This window comes from Rhynchophorus ferrugineus, unplaced genomic scaffold (assembly GCF_030347505.1).
Source record: "Rhynchophorus ferrugineus isolate W39M unplaced genomic scaffold, kcgeb_rfMv2 rfM5, whole genome shotgun sequence".
NCBI classification, from domain to species: domain Eukaryota; kingdom Metazoa; phylum Arthropoda; class Insecta; order Coleoptera; family Curculionidae; genus Rhynchophorus; species Rhynchophorus ferrugineus.
This window is the reverse complement of record NW_027472584.1, coordinates 10595751-10615483: the sequence shown is the minus strand read 5'-3', so window position 1 is coordinate 10615483 and position 19733 is coordinate 10595751. Positions and strand designations below refer to the sequence as shown.

Genomic DNA, 19733 nt, shown 5'->3' with positions numbered 1-19733 from the left:
AACTATTTGGGGGCGATTTTCGTTTTAACAGAAACTTTTTTATCCGACACAGCTTTTTCTTAGAGATGTTAGTAAGATCGGATTAAAGATGGGATATTTCCTTCGCACCTTGCATTTTATTTTTCTCAAGAAAATCTTAATTTAGTTGATTTAGTTGTCTATACAAGTGAGTTGATTCACCATTCTGGCCTTTGCTCTAGTACATGTTGTTAATTAAGTTCATTACCACTAATTCCTATGTGCGAAGATATCTACATAAGTTATATTTTGTGAAAGGATATTGAACAAGGTAGTTTCAGTAGTTTTAAAGTTCCGGTAGTTTTAAACCAGATCGCCAGGTAGTCAGAGGAGCGTATTACATAACACATATAGACTTTTTTATCACTTGCTGTACAGAATAAATTGAATTGTTCTAAAAGCAGATGCAAATTGTTAAGTTAGCTTATTAGTGTGTTAAGTCGGTTACTTATTACATAGAACTTACTATTTGGATTATCTCTCACGTTTTCCGTTTATATAACTATAAATGGATGATCAAATGTGTTTAGGCTAAACCAATTCGGCTATTTGCTTTTAAATATTCGTTGTAGTCAGAGGATGGTTGGTCCTTATGGAGAGAAACATTGGAAAGTTTGCATGGAGAAACGTAAAGGCAATTTTTATTTTACTATTCAATCTATTATAAATGCAACCTTAATATTAATATAATCTACTTGAATTCATCTATAGATTTGACACTTTCTCTTTGAATCCGTTCCAACTGGGCTATTCTTAGTATGGCGATTTGAGATAGCTTAACGAAATAATCGATATTTTGGAAAACGAGAAGTTTAATTGGTTATTTTTATAATTACAAATGCAACCTTAAAATTAATGCAATCTATCTGAAAATGTAATAGCAGATTTGACACTTTCTCTCTCTATAATATACAGTTTGAATTTGACAATTTTTTCGGTGGTAATTTGATAGTCAGGTTCTCATTTAGTATTTTTTTTAAATCTTTGTTTCTCATTCGATAATCAAGTTCTTCGATAAATATCTTTAGTTGGTTGCTTTATTTCGTGTTTGTTTCTACTTAGCTGAAAGTAAATTATGAATATGATTAACCAATCTAAGGAATATAAAGATTATGTTAGATGTATATATTGTAGTTTTGTTTTTCTTTGTAGAAATACGTTCAATTATTAATTGCAGTAGATTACAATGACAATATTTCAAAATTTCATTTAAAAATAGCTGCTTGTTTTACGAAGTTATATATAATATAATTATAGTATTCTATTGTATTCACTTTCGATATTTCTAACAACAATTAGATGCCAATATGTACATGTGTTGAAGATTTTAACGTCAGATTTTTGTTCCCAAATACTTGAAACATTTTTCATAATCAATTGTGAACATCATTAACCAATTTAAAGAATATAAATATAATACTGGACGACTATTTTCTTATGTATGTTACTTCATTTTACGAGATGTACAAAACTAATATCAAACGTAACATTTCAACATACCAAGGATTTTAAACCTCCTTTCCAAACCGAGAAAAATTTATTATTATTGTTATTGACTCTTACACTGTTTCTGTCGAAATTAGTGTAGAATTTCTCTTATATTTCTTCTATAGCTTTTTCTGTGTCTTATATGATTTGGTGGATATGCCAACGACTTGTTCACATCAAAGGTCACAGGTTTTTGTATAATATGTATGTTATCTTAATAAAGAATTAAGTAATATCTACATCATTATTTTTAATTAAATTTGGTGTTAATTGACTTAATTTTGATAAAACACAAAGAGAATAAATGGCGAAAGCGCCAAGACAGAAATTATAAAATTCTAAGATGAATTTTTCATATTTTATTGTACACATTTTCAAATATATTTTAAATTATGCATTAAATTTATGTAGAATCCACAGAATAATGCTGTTATTATCATTAATTTTGTTTAAAACCCACATCGAGAAACTTTTAGATGTGTTTTAAAACCCAGCATAATCGTCCAACTTTGGATATTACTCATAATATCATTAAGTACGCTTTAGAAGCGGGGGAAAAAAAGAGGAGGCAAAAATGATTAATTAACAAATCATGGAGGATCAATAAAGAAGCGAAGATTCTTTTTATTACAGGCAGATATTCCTACAATCAATTAATATTCTATTAACGGATTCCGTAATAATTAATTTTTTGTTATCGTTTAATATTAAAATTTGCTTTTCATCAAACTTCTGTCCGGTCAAATTGATTTGGCTTGTTTTTAGATACGTAACTAATGCAAAGTGGAATGAAAATTGACTTGTTAACTATTCGGAATTTGTATGCATGTTGGCGGAGTTTGGAAAATGTGTTTAGTCTTGCATAGTCCAGTGAAAATAATTGTTTAAATGCCTATAAATACCTTTTGTTGTGTGCGCGTATTCAACACTAGAATTGCCTAAATATTAATGCGTGTTACATCGATGTTTATTTTTCCCATTATGTTGTGGATGATTGATTAATTTTATTCGTTCCATTTTTTCCATCATGATTTTTTAAAGGAGAATTAAAAGTTCTTCTGAAATGATAGCAAGGCTTGACTGAAATAAAACCCAGTTTTTTCAGTCGTTGTGTCTGTTTACAGAACGGTCTTCTTCGGTTCGGTTTTAATATCTTCAATCTACTCAAGACGATATTATCCGACAAACGGAGTCAAATCAGACAAATAGAGGGGCGGCGATATAATATTCGTGAAGAACCGATGCTGAAAATTCCTCGTGTTATCGTGATGAAAAACCCCAATACTTTTCGGATCATAACTTCCATTTTTTTCAGACAACTAGCTTCACGCCAACGAGGCATAGTGCTTAAATAATATAACAGTGTGGATAGTTTGGTCTGAAGATTATTATGTTTTGATTAATGTAGTATTAACCAAATTTAATTCAAAACACATATTTCAGCGTCTAGACTAGAATTAAATTGGATCTAAAATTGCTAATTAACATCCAAATAATGTTATATGTAGTAAACTACTATCTTGGTTTTTTTTTTATTTAATTTTATTCTTACCTCTAATTTCTAATATATAGTGGAAGATACTTTCTATAGTGAATATGATAAATATATATGTCGTGTCTATATTTTTGGCTTTAGTTAAAAATAATAGTTTTAAATAAAATAAGAAGAAATAAGAAGAAAATAAAACAAGTTGAAGAACAGAATTTATTTATTTACTGTTGCATATAATTTTGGTAAGTGAAATCACTGCTGAAGATCAAGAAATTGAAAATGAATTTTTTTTGTGTTTTGCGAATTGATTTAGCTGTGAGAGAAGCCACTGGAAAATATATTTAAAAATGTATGCCACCTTTCATTTTACAGCCACGTTCAAACAATAATCTGCATCTCTGAATTTGTTCCTCAAAAATTGCTCTTTTCATTCATTAATTCTCGAGCCTGGTTCTGCAGAGCGAATTATAATATGAAGAATGCTAGAACCTTCAACATCTGTATCAGCGAATATAGCTGTATCATCAGGGAACATCAGATTGGCAAAGGAGTTTGTAGCCTCTTACTGAACGTCATATTTGTTTTTTAAATCTTTTCGCATATTTACATCCCTTGTTATGTTGAAATTGTGGAGTTTTTTTCATTTTTCACACATTTCCTTGGCGAACACCGGTTCGTATCTCAAATATTTTTAGTGGAACAAGTTGTTCCCAAAGTTAGATAAGATCATAAAAGTTAATACCATTGTGCCACTTTCTTTAGGGTTACATTGCATCATTGTACTAGAGGTAATTTGAAAGGTTATTAAGATTTTTCTGCAAATTTTACCGGTATTATTTTCTGAATCATTTTATGTTTCGTTAGAAAATGCATTTCTTAGCGAAGCACTAACTGAATATTGCTGGTAATAGATACGTTAATATGTGCATCAAGAGTTAAAATCAATGTATCAATAATTTTGATTATATACTTTATATACCTAAGTATGGAAAATCAATAGTTCATTTAATTTTATGAAAATACATTCCTTTAATATATATTTCTAAGATCTAAGAAATAAATTACCTAATGGTGTTCGTTATTGTTTTAATATACACGCTAAAGTCAAATGTTAATTTCAAAATAGTTTTATCTGTTTAATATACCAATACATATTACTTCATTTATTATTCCATATTTATATTTCTAATATAAAAGTAAATGAAGATCATGTATATGCATAAATAGTTATATTAGGTGCTTTGAAGTTGTTGCAGTTAATAATCTTTTAATAATAATCTTACTATGATACTTTTGTTATAATGTTAAGTGGTGTAGTAATTTAAATTTATCAATACTTGACGATTATTGAAACTTAGTGAAAATTAAATATAATTAATTTATTTTATAATAATTATATATTATAATAATATATTTTATGCAAATGCAATTTAAAAAAGGATAGTGAGAGTTGGTTCTTGAAATTGAGTTTGCATATATTTTAATATGTTTTAATATACAGGCTTTTATTATGTTATATATCAAGTATATTTCTGATCGTATGTTAAAAATACTGCGAAAATAAGTTTTGGTGTTGTATCATTTTAAAATTATTCCCTTTACTCTATTATAAGAGAAACATTATTAACTTAATAAATTGTTGTCGAATTTCGACCACAGGGCGAACTAGTAGTTCATAAGTATGTTTAATTATTTCAAGTTGCATTTGTTGAAATATAATATAAAAAATTAATACAATGTAACATAAATGATAACATCCGATTGAAAAAATGTCTATTAAAATTCTGTAAATGCACTTGTTTATTATTGAAATCAGTAAATAGTATATGATTTATTACAAAACATTCTTATTGGTAATATTTCCGTTTCCTTTAACCGTTCTACGTTTGTAATCCGAACTATGCAATACAACATGGCGTATCAATGACTTGTACAACTTTGTAATACGGGTTTCGTATGATATTATACGAGGGTTATTTGATAATGACCTAACCTTGAGCTGATCTTTTGAGAGATATTTTTAAGTTTAAAATATGTTTTATCACTTTTCACTTATCACCTTTTATATTTTATTATTAATTTAATTATTTATATTTTAATTTAAAGCTACGTTTACTTCAACCTTCCAAAATTGATATCTCTATCGGCAATGACCATCGTTAGAGCCGATTCTTTGTCAAGCAATTTTTTTATTCTTAAATTGAGAATATTTTTGACAACTTGTGCTCTTATCCATTGAAATTTGTCATGACAATGATGCAACTATAAAGTGGTGTCTTGATTGCATTATCTTGATTAATGGAGATTTGTCTTCGTCAAATCCGGACGTCTTTTTTTTTATAGAACAGTGAATTGGCTCGATAAATTAATTGTTTAGAGCGTGAAAAGTTGTGAGCTATGGCGCGTAACCTTCATAACACTTTGTTTTCTTTTTTTGATTTCCTTACAAATTCGTCTTAGTTTTTCTTTGATGCATTCGCTATCCAGTACAGTTGTTCATAGTTTCAGCAATCTGATATCCTATATTATAATATACTCTAAATTATAATTACAATTATATATGCAAGGCGTATACATATTATCGATATATCGATAACAATATATATATATATATATATATATATATATATATATATATATATATATATATATATATCGAATTATATGAATATACAATCGATGAATATACAATATTTCTATTTTAATCGAATGTCTACTAACTAATGTTTTTGTTTTCTTTTTTCAAACATGCCAGTACAAGTGTAAGTATTCCTTCTGGCACTAATTTTGGGAAAAAAAAAGGAAAGTGATAATTGTTGGATCAATAGCATATCTATTATGTTTCAAAGAATAGTTTAAATGCAATAATGATTTTATTTATGGTTAATCAGGATTAATAAAGATTATTGTTATGGAAAGAAGTTTTAATATTCGAAAGGCTTGAAGAAATATCGAGAGACTTAGAAAATCGAAAAAGTTAATCAAAAAAGATCCAATATTTGCCAAGATAACGTAAATACAGTCAAAAGTATTTTATTATTTATTAGTACAAAGTCTGCTCTTTTTACACTATTACATTAATAACGTTTAAAAATAGATTCCTAAATGCTGTTATATTCATTAATATTGTTATTTGCAATCATATTACAAACCTAACATAAAACCATATATTTACATATATGTTTGCTTGTTGTTTAAATAGCTCTCAATCACAAATTAAACCAAGATAATTTCCAGGCAGTTTGATAATATTGTAATGAAAGTGTGTATTTACGAAAAATTAAGCTTTTTAAACTGGTAAGATTACATCTGGCCTAAATCCGGTACTTACAATGTTACTATATTATATAATTATCATATTTGACTTTAAATGTATTTATTGAAAGTATCAAACTTTTCTTTTTATTTAATACATATTATATCGATAAATTAAAACTTCCAAAACAAAGTTCTTCGATCAAGGTCTCGAAATCGAATGCATTTATGGATGTCATGGATACGATAGTCTCGAAATCGAATGCATTTATAGACTTATACAAGATTTCGCTCTAAAATATGAAATAATCCTACTAAATCACAACAACCTGGAATTAACTCAGCTACTGGACAACACGCAAAAATCAGCAGTTTGAAGCGAACCAAACCACATGCATTTTAGCTTAAGTAGTCTACGAGGGTGGTTCAAATATGATCGAAACAAATACTTTGACTCGTTTATTTACTATTGAAATTGTTACGCATTTTGTCCATCTTTCCGGATGTTTTTTGATACCGGTATCGAAGAATTCCTTGGGCAACTCGGGCAGCCATGTGCGTACGAACTCCTTCCTCGTGGGGGGGAGGTGTTTCAGTACTTCCCACCCTAATTCCAATATTGTACCGAGTGTGAGAGTCGTGTTATGAGGGCGCGCGTTATCCTGGAGAAGAATCGCACTTCATGCTGAAATACTCGAATCTACGAGTGATAAGCGAGTTTCACGTGTGTTTTCAGAAAGGTAGAGTAGTATGCAGCATTAATGGTACGTTAGGTGCACAGGAAACGGACGTATAGCACGCCCCACCGGTCCCAGAACACCGTACACAGAACCTTACCCGCGGACCTGGTTGTCTTCGCTTTCACTGGCACCCTTTCCTCTTTCTTCCTCCGCTCTTTAGATGACATCTTGCTTTCGAGAGTGTAATAGTGTATCCATGTCTCGTCTGTAGTGAATATTCGCGTTAAGAAAACGGCCCACTCTGCATCATATCGCGTCAGCAAGCGGCGATGAACTTTCAACCGCGTAAATTTTTGCTTGAAGTTCAACAGTTTAGGAATACAACGCGCGTTGGTTTGCGATATTGAAGGTGTTCGTGGATGATAGATTCTGCACTACCAATACTGTTGCCGAGTTCAGCCGAAATGTCTCGAACATTCATGCTACGGTCTTCCAAAATCAGTTGTTCTACGCGGCGAATGTTCGCGGTCGATGATCATGCGGCTCATTCTCGACGGTTTCGCGGCCACCCTTGAATGCTTTGGCCCATTTAAACGCAGCAGCCCTATCCAGGCACTCACTACCGAATTGATTTCGCAAACGCAGAAAAATTTCCGGCTTTAACTCCTTCCCACACTAAAAAACGAATGACAATACGTTGCGCTGCGGCGGTTGGCACTTAACGTCCATTGTCGTAGAATGCGCGTGAAACATGCGCTCCCGACGAAAACTATGCCTAATTCTTCGTAAGGGACCCAGCTATCACATACTCAAGCCACGATCTTCAAAGCACACTTGCGCACTATCTACACCGTTTGTCTCCATAATATTTGAACCACCCTCGTAATTTAATTTTAATTTTGGAAATACATTCTCGTCTTCTTTGAGTATTGATGCAAATATAGCGGGACAATAGTAATAAATTAAGAAAGTACATTCAATGTTATACATATCGTCAGTATATTCTAGAGCTTAACACATTTTGAGCTTATGTATGTATCAAATATATTGAACTATACGTTGTCACCTTGTGATAAAAATATCAATATGAAGACCAAATAAAACTATTATGGTTCAACGTATTGACGTCCTATCGTTCTTTATTTGCTTTTTCTAATAATAAAACGTTTTATTGAACGACATATCACATGGGGAGATCTGACACTAAAATTAAAAGATGGAATAAAGATGTTTCTTGTCTTTCAAGTGTGATATTTGATGTTAAAAAAACTCCTGAAGAGAATATTACGCCGGGAGTCGTCTATCGCTTCGATTGTTTTATTATTATTTCACAGATTTTTATTATAATTGTAATGACGTGTTTGTTTGATCGTTTATTTTATATTTCTTTTTTTTTTCAGGTATCCTTTGTTCTATGGCCGTAAGAGACTATTTCAGTATTGGTATCACACAAGATGTCATTACTTCAGGTACGTTAACCAATATCATTTATTAAAATATACCTTTATATAAAACATAATTAATGCATAAGAAAATAATATTTTATTTATTTATAATTATACATGATATAAAACAGTTAGTTAATACATAACAATTAAGTGCCGACTTGGTTGGCGTAGTGGTAAAGGCAATAGGAGGATCCACCTACTGTTGCGATAGTCTCGGGTTCGAATCCTGCTGGAGCATGGTCGTAAATTTATATTTGTGATTTTTTAATATCTGCAATGGTCCTTGGCAAGAGTATAAAATTCGACAAGGAAAATGCCAGTCACGCCAATAATCAGGCTGGGTAAGACCGGATGTCTTCTGGGATGATTTATAAGTTGGTCACTTACCACTCGGTAGACTTAATGTCGAGAACCGTGGTTCGGAGCCCACCTTCATAATAGTAGGTCCAGTCCAGATAAACCCTCGTTGGTAAAAAGGAGACTTAAAAAAAAATTAAGTACTAAACATTAAAACAATTTGAAAATAAATATAAAACTATATAGATTAAGATAATAATAATAAATATAAAACTAATCTAAGTAAAGACAAATATAAATATTTGAGTAGTTTATAAATGTTGCGAATCACTTTTTGTTCATATTTTACTTATTGTTATGTTTTTCACCATACGTGTATTTGCAAAATATTTGTATGACTTCATTGTAAGTTGAAAATAACGTTTAATAACTTATATATCATCTATGATTTATGTGTCAAGTAATATTTTTTCTTGAACTTTATTTTTTATCTATATTAATACATCTCATAGTATTATGAAAAAACTAGTCAGAATATATCTCCGGTATTTGTCCGATATATCTCAGATCTCCTATATATAAGATTTTATAACTCTTACAGAAGATCACTTTTTGATGTGATTTTGTACGTGTTATTTATATAGTACAAGTCAAAATTAAATTCGTATTGTCTACTAGGCATAATGTCAAGCGAAATAATAAGGAAAAATATAGAAATAGCAATAAATAGGAAATAATAAAAAGGAAATAAGATACATATAAATATATAATAATAAAAATTAAATTAACATTTTCATTTCCTAATCTCAAAAAATTTCTGAAGAACATTAATAGGACTCTTGGTACACAGACAGAGGATAATTTTTTTTAATAGCCAATACATTCTCTAAATGTAATATCCAGTTCCTATTTTTTACGTGAGCCTTCCAACAGCTTCGGGTCCAGTGTCATTTCTTAATTATTTGCTGTGTTAGCATATTACATATAGTCTAAATTTAGTATCATTCAAACTGATTCACCATTGCTTGGTCCAATTGTTGATTTTGTTTACTGGCGTTTGCAATTTCATTTCTGCTTTCTCATGGTCTTTATCTACAGCCATTATGGCAGTATCATCAGCAAAAGTAGCTATTTTACAGCGTTCTAATTCAAACTGTCTGGGTACGATATTGCTTATTTTAAATTAAGCCCCTTGTATCACATCTTATCAAAATTCGGCGCCACATTTAGAATAGCGGAAGAGGATACTCTTCTTTCTTCATATGACCTTTTATTTATATCCATAATTCAATGAGTTTGGTGATTTGGAATTTGGTCAATTAGTTGAGTATTTTTCTCTGAATCCAAATTAATATGCTAGCATTACATTGGTATTCTCTATTAGTTGCCTTAGTTTTTTAGCTACTTGTTTTCGAATAATTTGTAAATTACTACTAATACGAAGTAATATGTGAGTTCATTTGAATAGAAGAAAGAAATGATTTTTTGGCACTTAAATTAAAAAAAACTGTTTAAATATGTAAAACATTATTAATTATCATCATCATTATATGAGTATAATAACATTAGTGCCGTAGAATTCATGTTCTTATAGAACTGAACTACAGTTAATGATGTTGAGCTCTCTGTTTGGTTGTCATCGATATTTAATTTTCCTATTGACCTGTTTGTTGTTAACATTTTGGTTAATATAGTAAATAAGTCAATATTAGTTTTTTTTCTAATAAAAACAATACCTCAATAACCACAATCAGTATACTTTTTCTAACCAAAAGCATTTAATATATATATATATATATATATATATATATATATATATATATATATATATATATATTCATTTAAATAGCCACTACTGGAATACAGTTGGTTCTTCTTTAATACTAAGATAATAAATTATGTTCGTTTCCTTTCTTCATTGTATTATCTTTAATATATCTCTGAATCAAACTGCTCCATGGATTTCCTTGCCAATTAGGCCCACAATATTATCAAGTCATCTTACTTTCGGCTTACTTTGTATACGTTTACCTCGACTGCTATATAGTTTTAAATTAATTCTATTCTGTGATCGTTTTTTTCTGCCTTGCAATGTAGTTTATCTATTTTCATCTCAATCTGGTTATTTCTCTCCATTATCTTCCTGTTTAGATGCAGTTCTTTTACGTTTATTCTAGTTTTTGTAAGTAGTCCTCCCTCAGCTGAAATATTGAAATAAATAAGAAGTCGTTATTCAATCTAAATGGCATTGATAATAGCTAAAATACATCATTTAAACGCCTTTAATTTATTATTTTTCTGTCGAACCTCGTATGCTAAGCGGCAGTTGAGGTAGCTTTTATCTCGAATTTAAAACAAATATGTTAATTACAATAATTAATGTGACTATTAAATCTTTTGATTTTGATTTATTATTAAGTATATAGTTAGATAAAACTGTCAGCGTATGAATAATATAGAAACTATTATGGTCGAATGTATTGACAAGCTATCATACCTTATTCGCTATTTTTGAATAATGAAGCGTTTTATAGAACGATGAGTCTAACGTATAAGAAGCCATGACGCGAAAATTAAAAGATAGGATAAAGATCTTGGTTGTCTTTCGAGGGATATCTTTTATCTACCGATTCGATATGATGAAAGGCATTTTAATAACTGTTTTGTGAAGTATTGTTTTATTGTTTTAATACAACGCGTATTATATTATTCATTCTGATATTAGATGAGTGATCTGATATGTTTGATATCAAATAATTACGCTTTAAAACACACACACACACACCACGTAGAACCTCCAATAGCAATAAATATGATGAAGGCCATTTTATTTAGTTAACCTTTCTGTCGCTGCATTTCAATTAAACAAAGTGCCACTGCAGCCGGATAATTGCTATCTGGATAAAAATCCGACATGTTGAAATGGTATAGGTTGTTTTACATATCGGCTTGACAGTTTTAGTCACGTGCATTTCACACATAGGTAATGAAGAGCTCTTGTGGTGTGGTCATAATTAATGTTATAATTTTTTTTTGTTAATTATATATTCAGCTGTATGATCAATGTTTTATAAAACCACTAAAACGCAATATGTTTAAGTCTCTTTTATAGTTACTTATTATTAATTATAAATATGTTTCATCATCGTAACTTTTTAAATATTATTCCAAAATATTTAACTTTTTGTAGTAGCCGTACTATTATTACCTTGAGTCATTTGTAATAATTAAAATTGAAAGTGCAATAGAAATAATTACCTTGAAAGTTTTTTTATTTTTTATTTGATAGGTCAGTGATTCTGAAGTAATTTAAAATATTTAAATAATTACTAGAAATTAGTTAATTTATTTAGTATGCTAAGTGGCTCAATAAAGCTGGATGTTGAAACAATGTAATTGAACTAAATTCACTGGTTTTAGGAGTGTTTTTTTTAGTTCTATATGAGAGTCCGATGTCTTGATTGAACATTTTGTGTTTAGTCTATAAATATCTTTATTTTAAGAGTGTTTGAATTTAGTTACTCCAAAAGGTTACAGTAATAATTTAGCTTTATTCCTTTGCCATTTTGGAGGTAGTGTACGAACAAAATTCCTATTTCATCTCAAACACTAACACTTGCTTGATTTACGAACACGAACTACCTTCACAAAAGTAGTCACGCCACTCTAATCTCCTGTATTGATTGAGAATCACTGTGGTAGATCCAAATCTCATCCATAGGGATAAATAAACGTTTATCAAATTAATTGTTTAAGTCACAATGGAGTACGGAAACCAGTTTTGCAAATAGCTGCGTGGAAGTTTTGAAATCAAATTAAATTTGATCATGCAATTTTGCCTAGAATTTTTATACTGTTAACAAATAAATTAAGTATTTAATATATCTTCCATAAAATTTTAACTACTATATTCATACTTTATACAAATTTTTAATGATATTGATATGAGTTTAATATAATGTTCACTAGAGGTGACTACGTTTTTTACGGGATATAAATCATTATATCACCACAAATCAGATATTAATCACTGTTTCACAATGATAAATAAATTTCAATTTTGCATGTCGGCAAGTGTCTTTACATCATTGATCATTCTTTTACCGGTATTGTTTAAAGCAAATGGTGAAATAATACGGAAGCATATATATATATATATATATATATATATATATATTCTTATTTAAATGTATAATAAAAAAGTCTAGTCTACACAATGTAAAACATATATGATACTATGTTTTAATACTTCTAAATGTTTAGTATCTTTATTAGTATTGAGCATCAAAAATAATTGCAGATTGTGGTTTTTATATGTTACAATAAATTACTAAATAAAAAAGGGGTTTCTATCGAAAAAATAACTAAAATTTATAGATTATAATAGGTTATAACAAAGTAATTTTGCTAAATTGAAACGGTTTATTCGTAACATACTATATAAATTTAAATTTCCAGTGTTCTATAAGGTCTATGTCATTGTCTTGATGCTTGACATGCAATAGTTAATAGCTGTTGATATTATATCGATACAGCCAAAGTAATTACAGTTTTATTACGTTTTACTGTACGTTGCATAGCTGGGGGTTAGGTATGTTAATTATTTTGTTCAGATTGAGTTTTTTTCATTACTTGAAGATTTGTTATAGGATCTCAATATAATATTTATGTTAGATTATTCGTGTTATGTGAAGTGAATATGAAACACATAGAAAGAAGACATCATTTATTAAGATTCACTACGTGGTTGTTCAATATTTTTGCGGAAAATCATTTGTAAAGTTTTCTCATATATAGTAGATCAAAGCTTTTCTTTTTAAAGAAATGGAAAAAGATCTTGACATCATTCCATAGAAGACCACATTGCTATAATTTTCAGTAGAAGTTTTATGTTCTCCTTTGAGAAATGAAGATGTCTAATGAGATTACAGAAGTTCAGTAGGCTTAATCTATGAGGTTGAGTTCAAATTTTTATTCAAAATCAGGATCATTCGATGTTAAAGGCTTGTTGATTTTTTTTTGCTTCCACATTTGATGACTTCATTTTCTATTTGTAACTTCTAAATTTGGGGTAGAGTAGAAACATTTATATTGTTAGAATGTGAAATATATTGAATATTTTTCGGTTCATATAGTTTGTAGGCCTATCATATACCATAAACGTAGCAGAAGCCATTGATATTTTTTCACCTTTCTACAATATGTATGCAGAACTTTTCATGATCTCTGCTGGCCGTGTAATTCAATATAGCTCTAAGATCCTCCAATATATGGATACATTATTGATTTTCAGGAAGGCCTGCAATCGTTTGATGTCAATCGTTTTTGACGAAATGATAAATGATTTGTCACGTGATAATAGCCAGAAGTGAGAAGGAGCTAAACTTGGCGAAGATATTAGAAACTATTTCACTAGTTTTAGAGTGTTTCTTCAGTGATGTGAGAAGAGCAATCTTCATGGATAGATACTTGGAATGGAAGATTCCTTTAGCTTCCAAGAGGTTCTACCATTTTGGGCGAGTGCTATTTAGAAAATGCACTATTTTCGAATGTGTTTCCATAGCTTTGTGTAGCTTTGTAGTTTGTAAACACGAAAAAATAGAAAATGGTCGTATCACTTGGGCGGTAATCTAGTTTAGAAATTTGAATAATATTTCAAAATTTAAATTATTTTCGAAGATATAGATATTGTGACATTTTCGATTTTTTTAACAATAGTAATCCGCATTTTGTTATAATTTTACTTTAATACGATATATAGAGAAGGCTCTCACGGTTTCAATTTGAATTAAATTGGTTCAGTAGAATTTGAGATATCATGTCAACCGCCTTGAAAGAAGTATTTTCATGAGAAACCTGTTTAAAAGATTCCTTTTTAGACGCCGCGTCATGAAATCAGCTCTATATCCGAAATTATTTTTATTAAAATTAATTTCAAATATTATTTGATTCATATATTATTATGATCATATATTATTTATTAATATTCAAATTTAAATTTTGAAAAATCCACTTGACGGCATATTTCTAAAGGACTGAGCTTGAATATAAGAAGAAAAGAAAAGTCCAGTTCTAGACTAGAATAGCCTCTTAAAATTATACTGATGTGACAACTTTAATTGACTAATTAAGTAAATATTGAATAGACAGATCACCAAAATTCTGATTATGTTAATTATGAAAGATGAAGCGTTACACTAGTTAATGAATGTATCAAAATATGACATATATTGCTGAAATTTGAAATTAAAGCAATTAGTGATCGCCCCGTGGTCTAAATTCGAGCACAATTTATTAAGTTAGTCATGTTTCTCTCAAAACAGAGTAAATGATATAATTTAAAAATGATAAGTTACTAAAATTTGTTTTCATATTATTTTTAATACAAATATCAGAAATGTATTTGATATACGACATTAATTAAAATAAGAAATGTCTGTAAACTTAAATATATTAAAATAACTATCTCGTGAACTAATTTCTAAACTAATTCTTTGCTAATTAGATCTTATCTATTAACTTTCTACTTTTTTATTCTAATTTATTAATTATTATCTTTTCTATTTCTATTAAGTTTCAATAATCACCAACGTACTGATAAATTTAGCTAAGTATCATAAGTAAGATCATTTTCAGAACTGTAACAACTGCAGAGCATCAAATATAACAGGTCAATTGAAAAGTCCCCGGCCTACCATAGTAAAACACTTTTTTTTTGCAAAATTAGTTTTTTTTTATTCAACATAATTCCATTCAAGGGTGATACACTGATTATAGCGACCATCCGACTTTTCGATACCATTTTTGTAGTACGATTTATCCTTTGCTTCAAAATAGGCCTCAGTTTCGGCTATCACCTCTTCATTCGACGAAAATTTCTTCCCAGCGAGCATTCTTTTGAGATTTGAGAACAGGAAATAGTCGCTGGGGGGCAGATCTGGAGAATACGGTGGATGAGGGAGCAATTCGAAGCCCAATTCATGTATTTTTGCCATCATTTTTATTGACTTTTGAAACGGTGCATTGTTTTGGTGAAGCAGCACTTTCTTTTCTTTTTCTTCAAATGCTGCCGTTTTTCGGCGATTTCGTACTTCAAACGGTCGAATAACGTTATATGATAGTCGCTGTTGATGGTTCTTCCTTTTTCAAGGTAGTCAATGCAAATTATTCCATGCGCATCCCAAAATACAGACGCCATAACCTTGCCAGCCGACTGTTGCCTTTTCCCACGTTTTGGAGCGGGTTCATCGTGTGCAGTCCACTCGGATGACTGTCGAATGGAATTCGGAGCGAAATTATGGAGCCGTGCTTCATCCATTGTCACTTATCGACGCAAAAACTCGGATTTATTACATTTGATCATCTTCAAAGATTGCTCCGAATCATCAACCCGTCATTGTTTTGGTGAAAAGTGAGCTCGCGTTACCCACTTTGCACAGAGTGGCACATCCAAATATTCGTGAATGATATGATGTACACGTTCAGTTGATATCTTTAAAGTGTCTACTATTTCATTCAATTTCAATTTATGGTCATTCAAAAATCATTAAATTATCTATTATTATTTCAAAACTTAGGTCTATAAAGTAAATAATCAAAATAATTGATACAAAATTGAAACAATAAAATATCATATAGTCACATATAACATTAATCGCTAAAAATCTTAATATTTATCACTGCTTTTAACAGCTTAAATGTTTACAAGTGTACTGTTAATAATTCATAATTTATTCCCGTTTTCCTATGTGTTCCATATATGCAAATTATGTAGATAGTCTCTTTTTAACTCATACACATTTTTATTACTTCATTTATGTATTCATATAGTCTTTATCTTTTATTCATATTTTTCATCTAAAATATATATTACAAAACCAATAAATACACCAGGCTGATTAAAAGAATAATTTCTTTACCTACATTTTTAAATAAAGATGCATCGTTCTTTGCTTATTTATTCCATATTTTGGTCTCACCCTTGCAGATATCTCATCTTTAATTTGCCTTCTACGGCTTTTGTTTATTTATTGCTTTCTACTTTGGCTTATGTATCACGTGGGAACTAACAACTCGCCAACAAATGAGGAATTAAAATTCTATAAAGCTATTTTATAATTGTTAATATTATTTACAACATTCATTTTAAGTGCTGATGCACAAATTAACGTATTTATTACCTGCAATATTCGGTTAGTGCTTTGTTAAGAAATGCATTTACTAAAGACACGTGAAATTAATTAGAAGTTAATATCACTAAAATTTACAAACAAATCTTAATAACGTTTACCTTTACCGAATAGACGAATTACCTTTAGTACAATGATATACCATGTCTCCTCAACCATATCAATTACTATTAGTCCTTGCTTAAGAACAATTTTGTTTATCTATTCTTTATTCACTAGACATCAAATTAAATTAAAAATTCTAAATATCTTGTAATCAAAGAGGACAAGTAGCCAAAGGGGAGATGATTCTTGTTATTCTCGAATTTTGTTAATCTATATTGGGATGAAATTTTTTCATATGTCGGGTTATTCTCTCACAGCTGTATATACCGATAAGTCACAGATATAATTTTACGCGACCATACTATTCTTAATCGTGTTTCATCCAAACTTACCCTAACACTTTAACAGTTCCGACAATACGGGAATAACCGACAATAACATAAAATCTTAATAATATTTTTAACACATTCACTTTGTGTTTTAATATACTACCTGCCGGCCATTTGCTGTACAATATTACCAGGTTTAGATTTTAAAAATTACTCCTCCGTACTTGATTTACGCACAACATAAACAACGAATAATCTACCGTATAAGAGTTGTAGCTAGAGAAATTTTCGCTAAGCCCATTAATATACTGATTATAATTAGAAGAAAGTTGTTTCATTCCCGTATATAGAATGTTGATTTTCATTATTCTCTCTAAACAATTGAAATTAAATCACAGTTCTGATAATAAAGAGGGATCAAGTAACCAATAACGGACTAACATCATCAACGTTATTTCGCACTCAATCTATTCTCTGAATCTCTCTTCACCGAACGGCTACATTTTCAGATTGATGCGACACACTTTTGCTGACACAACATTTTCTAATTACGACGGAGCTTGGAAAAGGGCTGGCTGAATGAAATCGTATCTAAAAATAAGTTTTCCTTTTGTTCCGAAATCCGAATTTCCCCACCAGGAAATACTTCACTTTGTAGATGAGTGTTTAATTTTTGCTTAAACAGTTAATTACTGGAGGAAAATAATTCTGTCAATATATCTTTGTTGCGAAATCTTTAATTTGAAGGTACATATTATGCGAATTTTTACGTAATAAAGTTAATTAAGCACGAATTTTATTTTTAGTCATTTCTATGTGTTTTGGATTTAATTTAAGATACATACTAAATTGTTTACAAGGATGACAAAATATATAACAGGTCAATCGAAAAGTCCCCGGCCGGACACATAGATGGCGCTACTAGAATTTATTCCATATGTTTTTTAGTTAGCCCTAACCCTCAAAAGTTGCGAGTATACATTTGACAGCTGTCGGATCATTAGTTTGTGAATTATAGTATGTTTTATTTTCAGTGAAGCAACTTTTATTATTGTGAAAAAAATAGATGAAAAGGAATTTCACGTATTGATAAAATATTGCTTTTTAACGGGAAAAAAATACAGTTGAAGCAAAAACTTGGCATGATTCTGAGCTTCCAGGCACTGCCTCAGGAAAATCAACCATCGATGATTGGTATGCTAAGTGTAGATGTGGTGACATGAGGACTGAAGACGGTGGACGCAGTGGACGCCCAAAAGAGGTTGTTACCGACGAAAACATTTAAAAACTCCACAAAATGTTTTTAAATGACCTTAAATTGAAATTGAATGAATTAGCAGACGCTCTAGAGATATCAACTGAACGTGTACATTATATCATTCACGAACATTTGGGTATGAGAAAGCTCTGTGCAAAGAGTGGGTGCCACGCGAGCTCACTTTTGACCAAATACAACGACGAGTTGACCATTCGGAGAAGTGTTTGAAGATGATCAAATGTAATAAACACGAGTTTTTACGTCGATATATAGCAATGGATGAAACATGGCTCCATCATTTCACTCCGAAGTGGGTGAACTCCGATACGAGTGGACTGCATACGATGAACCCGCTTCAAAGCGTGGGAAAACGCAACAGTCGGTTGGCAAGATTATGGCGTTTGTATTTTGGGATGCGCATGGAATAATTTTCATTGACTACCTTGAAAAAAGAAGGACCATCAACAGCCACTATTACATAGCGTTATTGAACCATTTCAAGGAAGAAATCGCCGGAAAACGGCCGCATTTGGAGAAAAAGAAAGATCTGCTTCACCAAGACAATGCAGCGTGTCACAAGTCAGTGAAAATGATGGCAAAAATCCATGAATTGGGCTTCGAATTGCTTCCTCATCCACCGTATTCTCCATATCTGGCCCCCAGCGACTATTTCCTGTGCTGAGATCTCAAAAGAATGCTCGCTGGGAAGAAATTTTCGTTGAATGAAGAGGTGATCGCCGAAACTGAGGCCTATTTTGAAGCAAAGGAAAAATTATACTACAAAAATGGCATCGAAAAGTTGGAGGGTCGCTATAATCAGTGTATCACCCTTGAAGGGAATTATGTTGTATAAAAAACACTAATTTTGCCAAATGTGTTTTACTATGGTAGGCCGGGGACTTTTCAATTGACCTGTTATTGGGGGTGGACAATATAATATTTTCTCTGCTTTTTAACAACTGCAATTCTTACGTAATTATGTCTCATTCTTGTCCCAAAACATCCGCCAAATCTTCAAAAATATTGGAGATTCAAATCAACTTCCCACGCTCTCCTCTAAAACTCCCCATAATAGTTCAATTATGTTGAGATCTGTCGATTGTGCCGACCAGAGAAGATGTTTAATGATATTCTGAAATTCTTCTGAGAGAGAGAGAGAGAGAGAGAGAGAGAGAGAGAGAGAGAGAGAGAGAGAGAGAGAGAGAGAGAGAGAGAGCATTAGCAAATATAATTA

General features: G+C 30.5%; 1 protein-coding gene across 14 annotated transcripts in view; it reads left to right on the top strand.

Moving 5' to 3' along the window:
• Cirl (Calcium-independent receptor for alpha-latrotoxin) overlaps positions 1–19733 on the top strand; it is a 608365-nt gene that overhangs the window by 76746 nt on the left and 511886 nt on the right. For all 14 annotated transcript variants that reach the window (XR_013005933.1, XR_013005931.1, XR_013005934.1 and 11 more), the window contains exon 2: positions 8334–8402. Coding sequence is in view for 8 of the 14 variants with exons in the window: in XM_076405296.1 (XP_076261411.1) it covers positions 8388–8402 (15 nt within the window). In the remaining 6 variants the exon portion in view is untranslated. The remainder of the gene's footprint in view (positions 1–8333; positions 8403–19733) is intronic.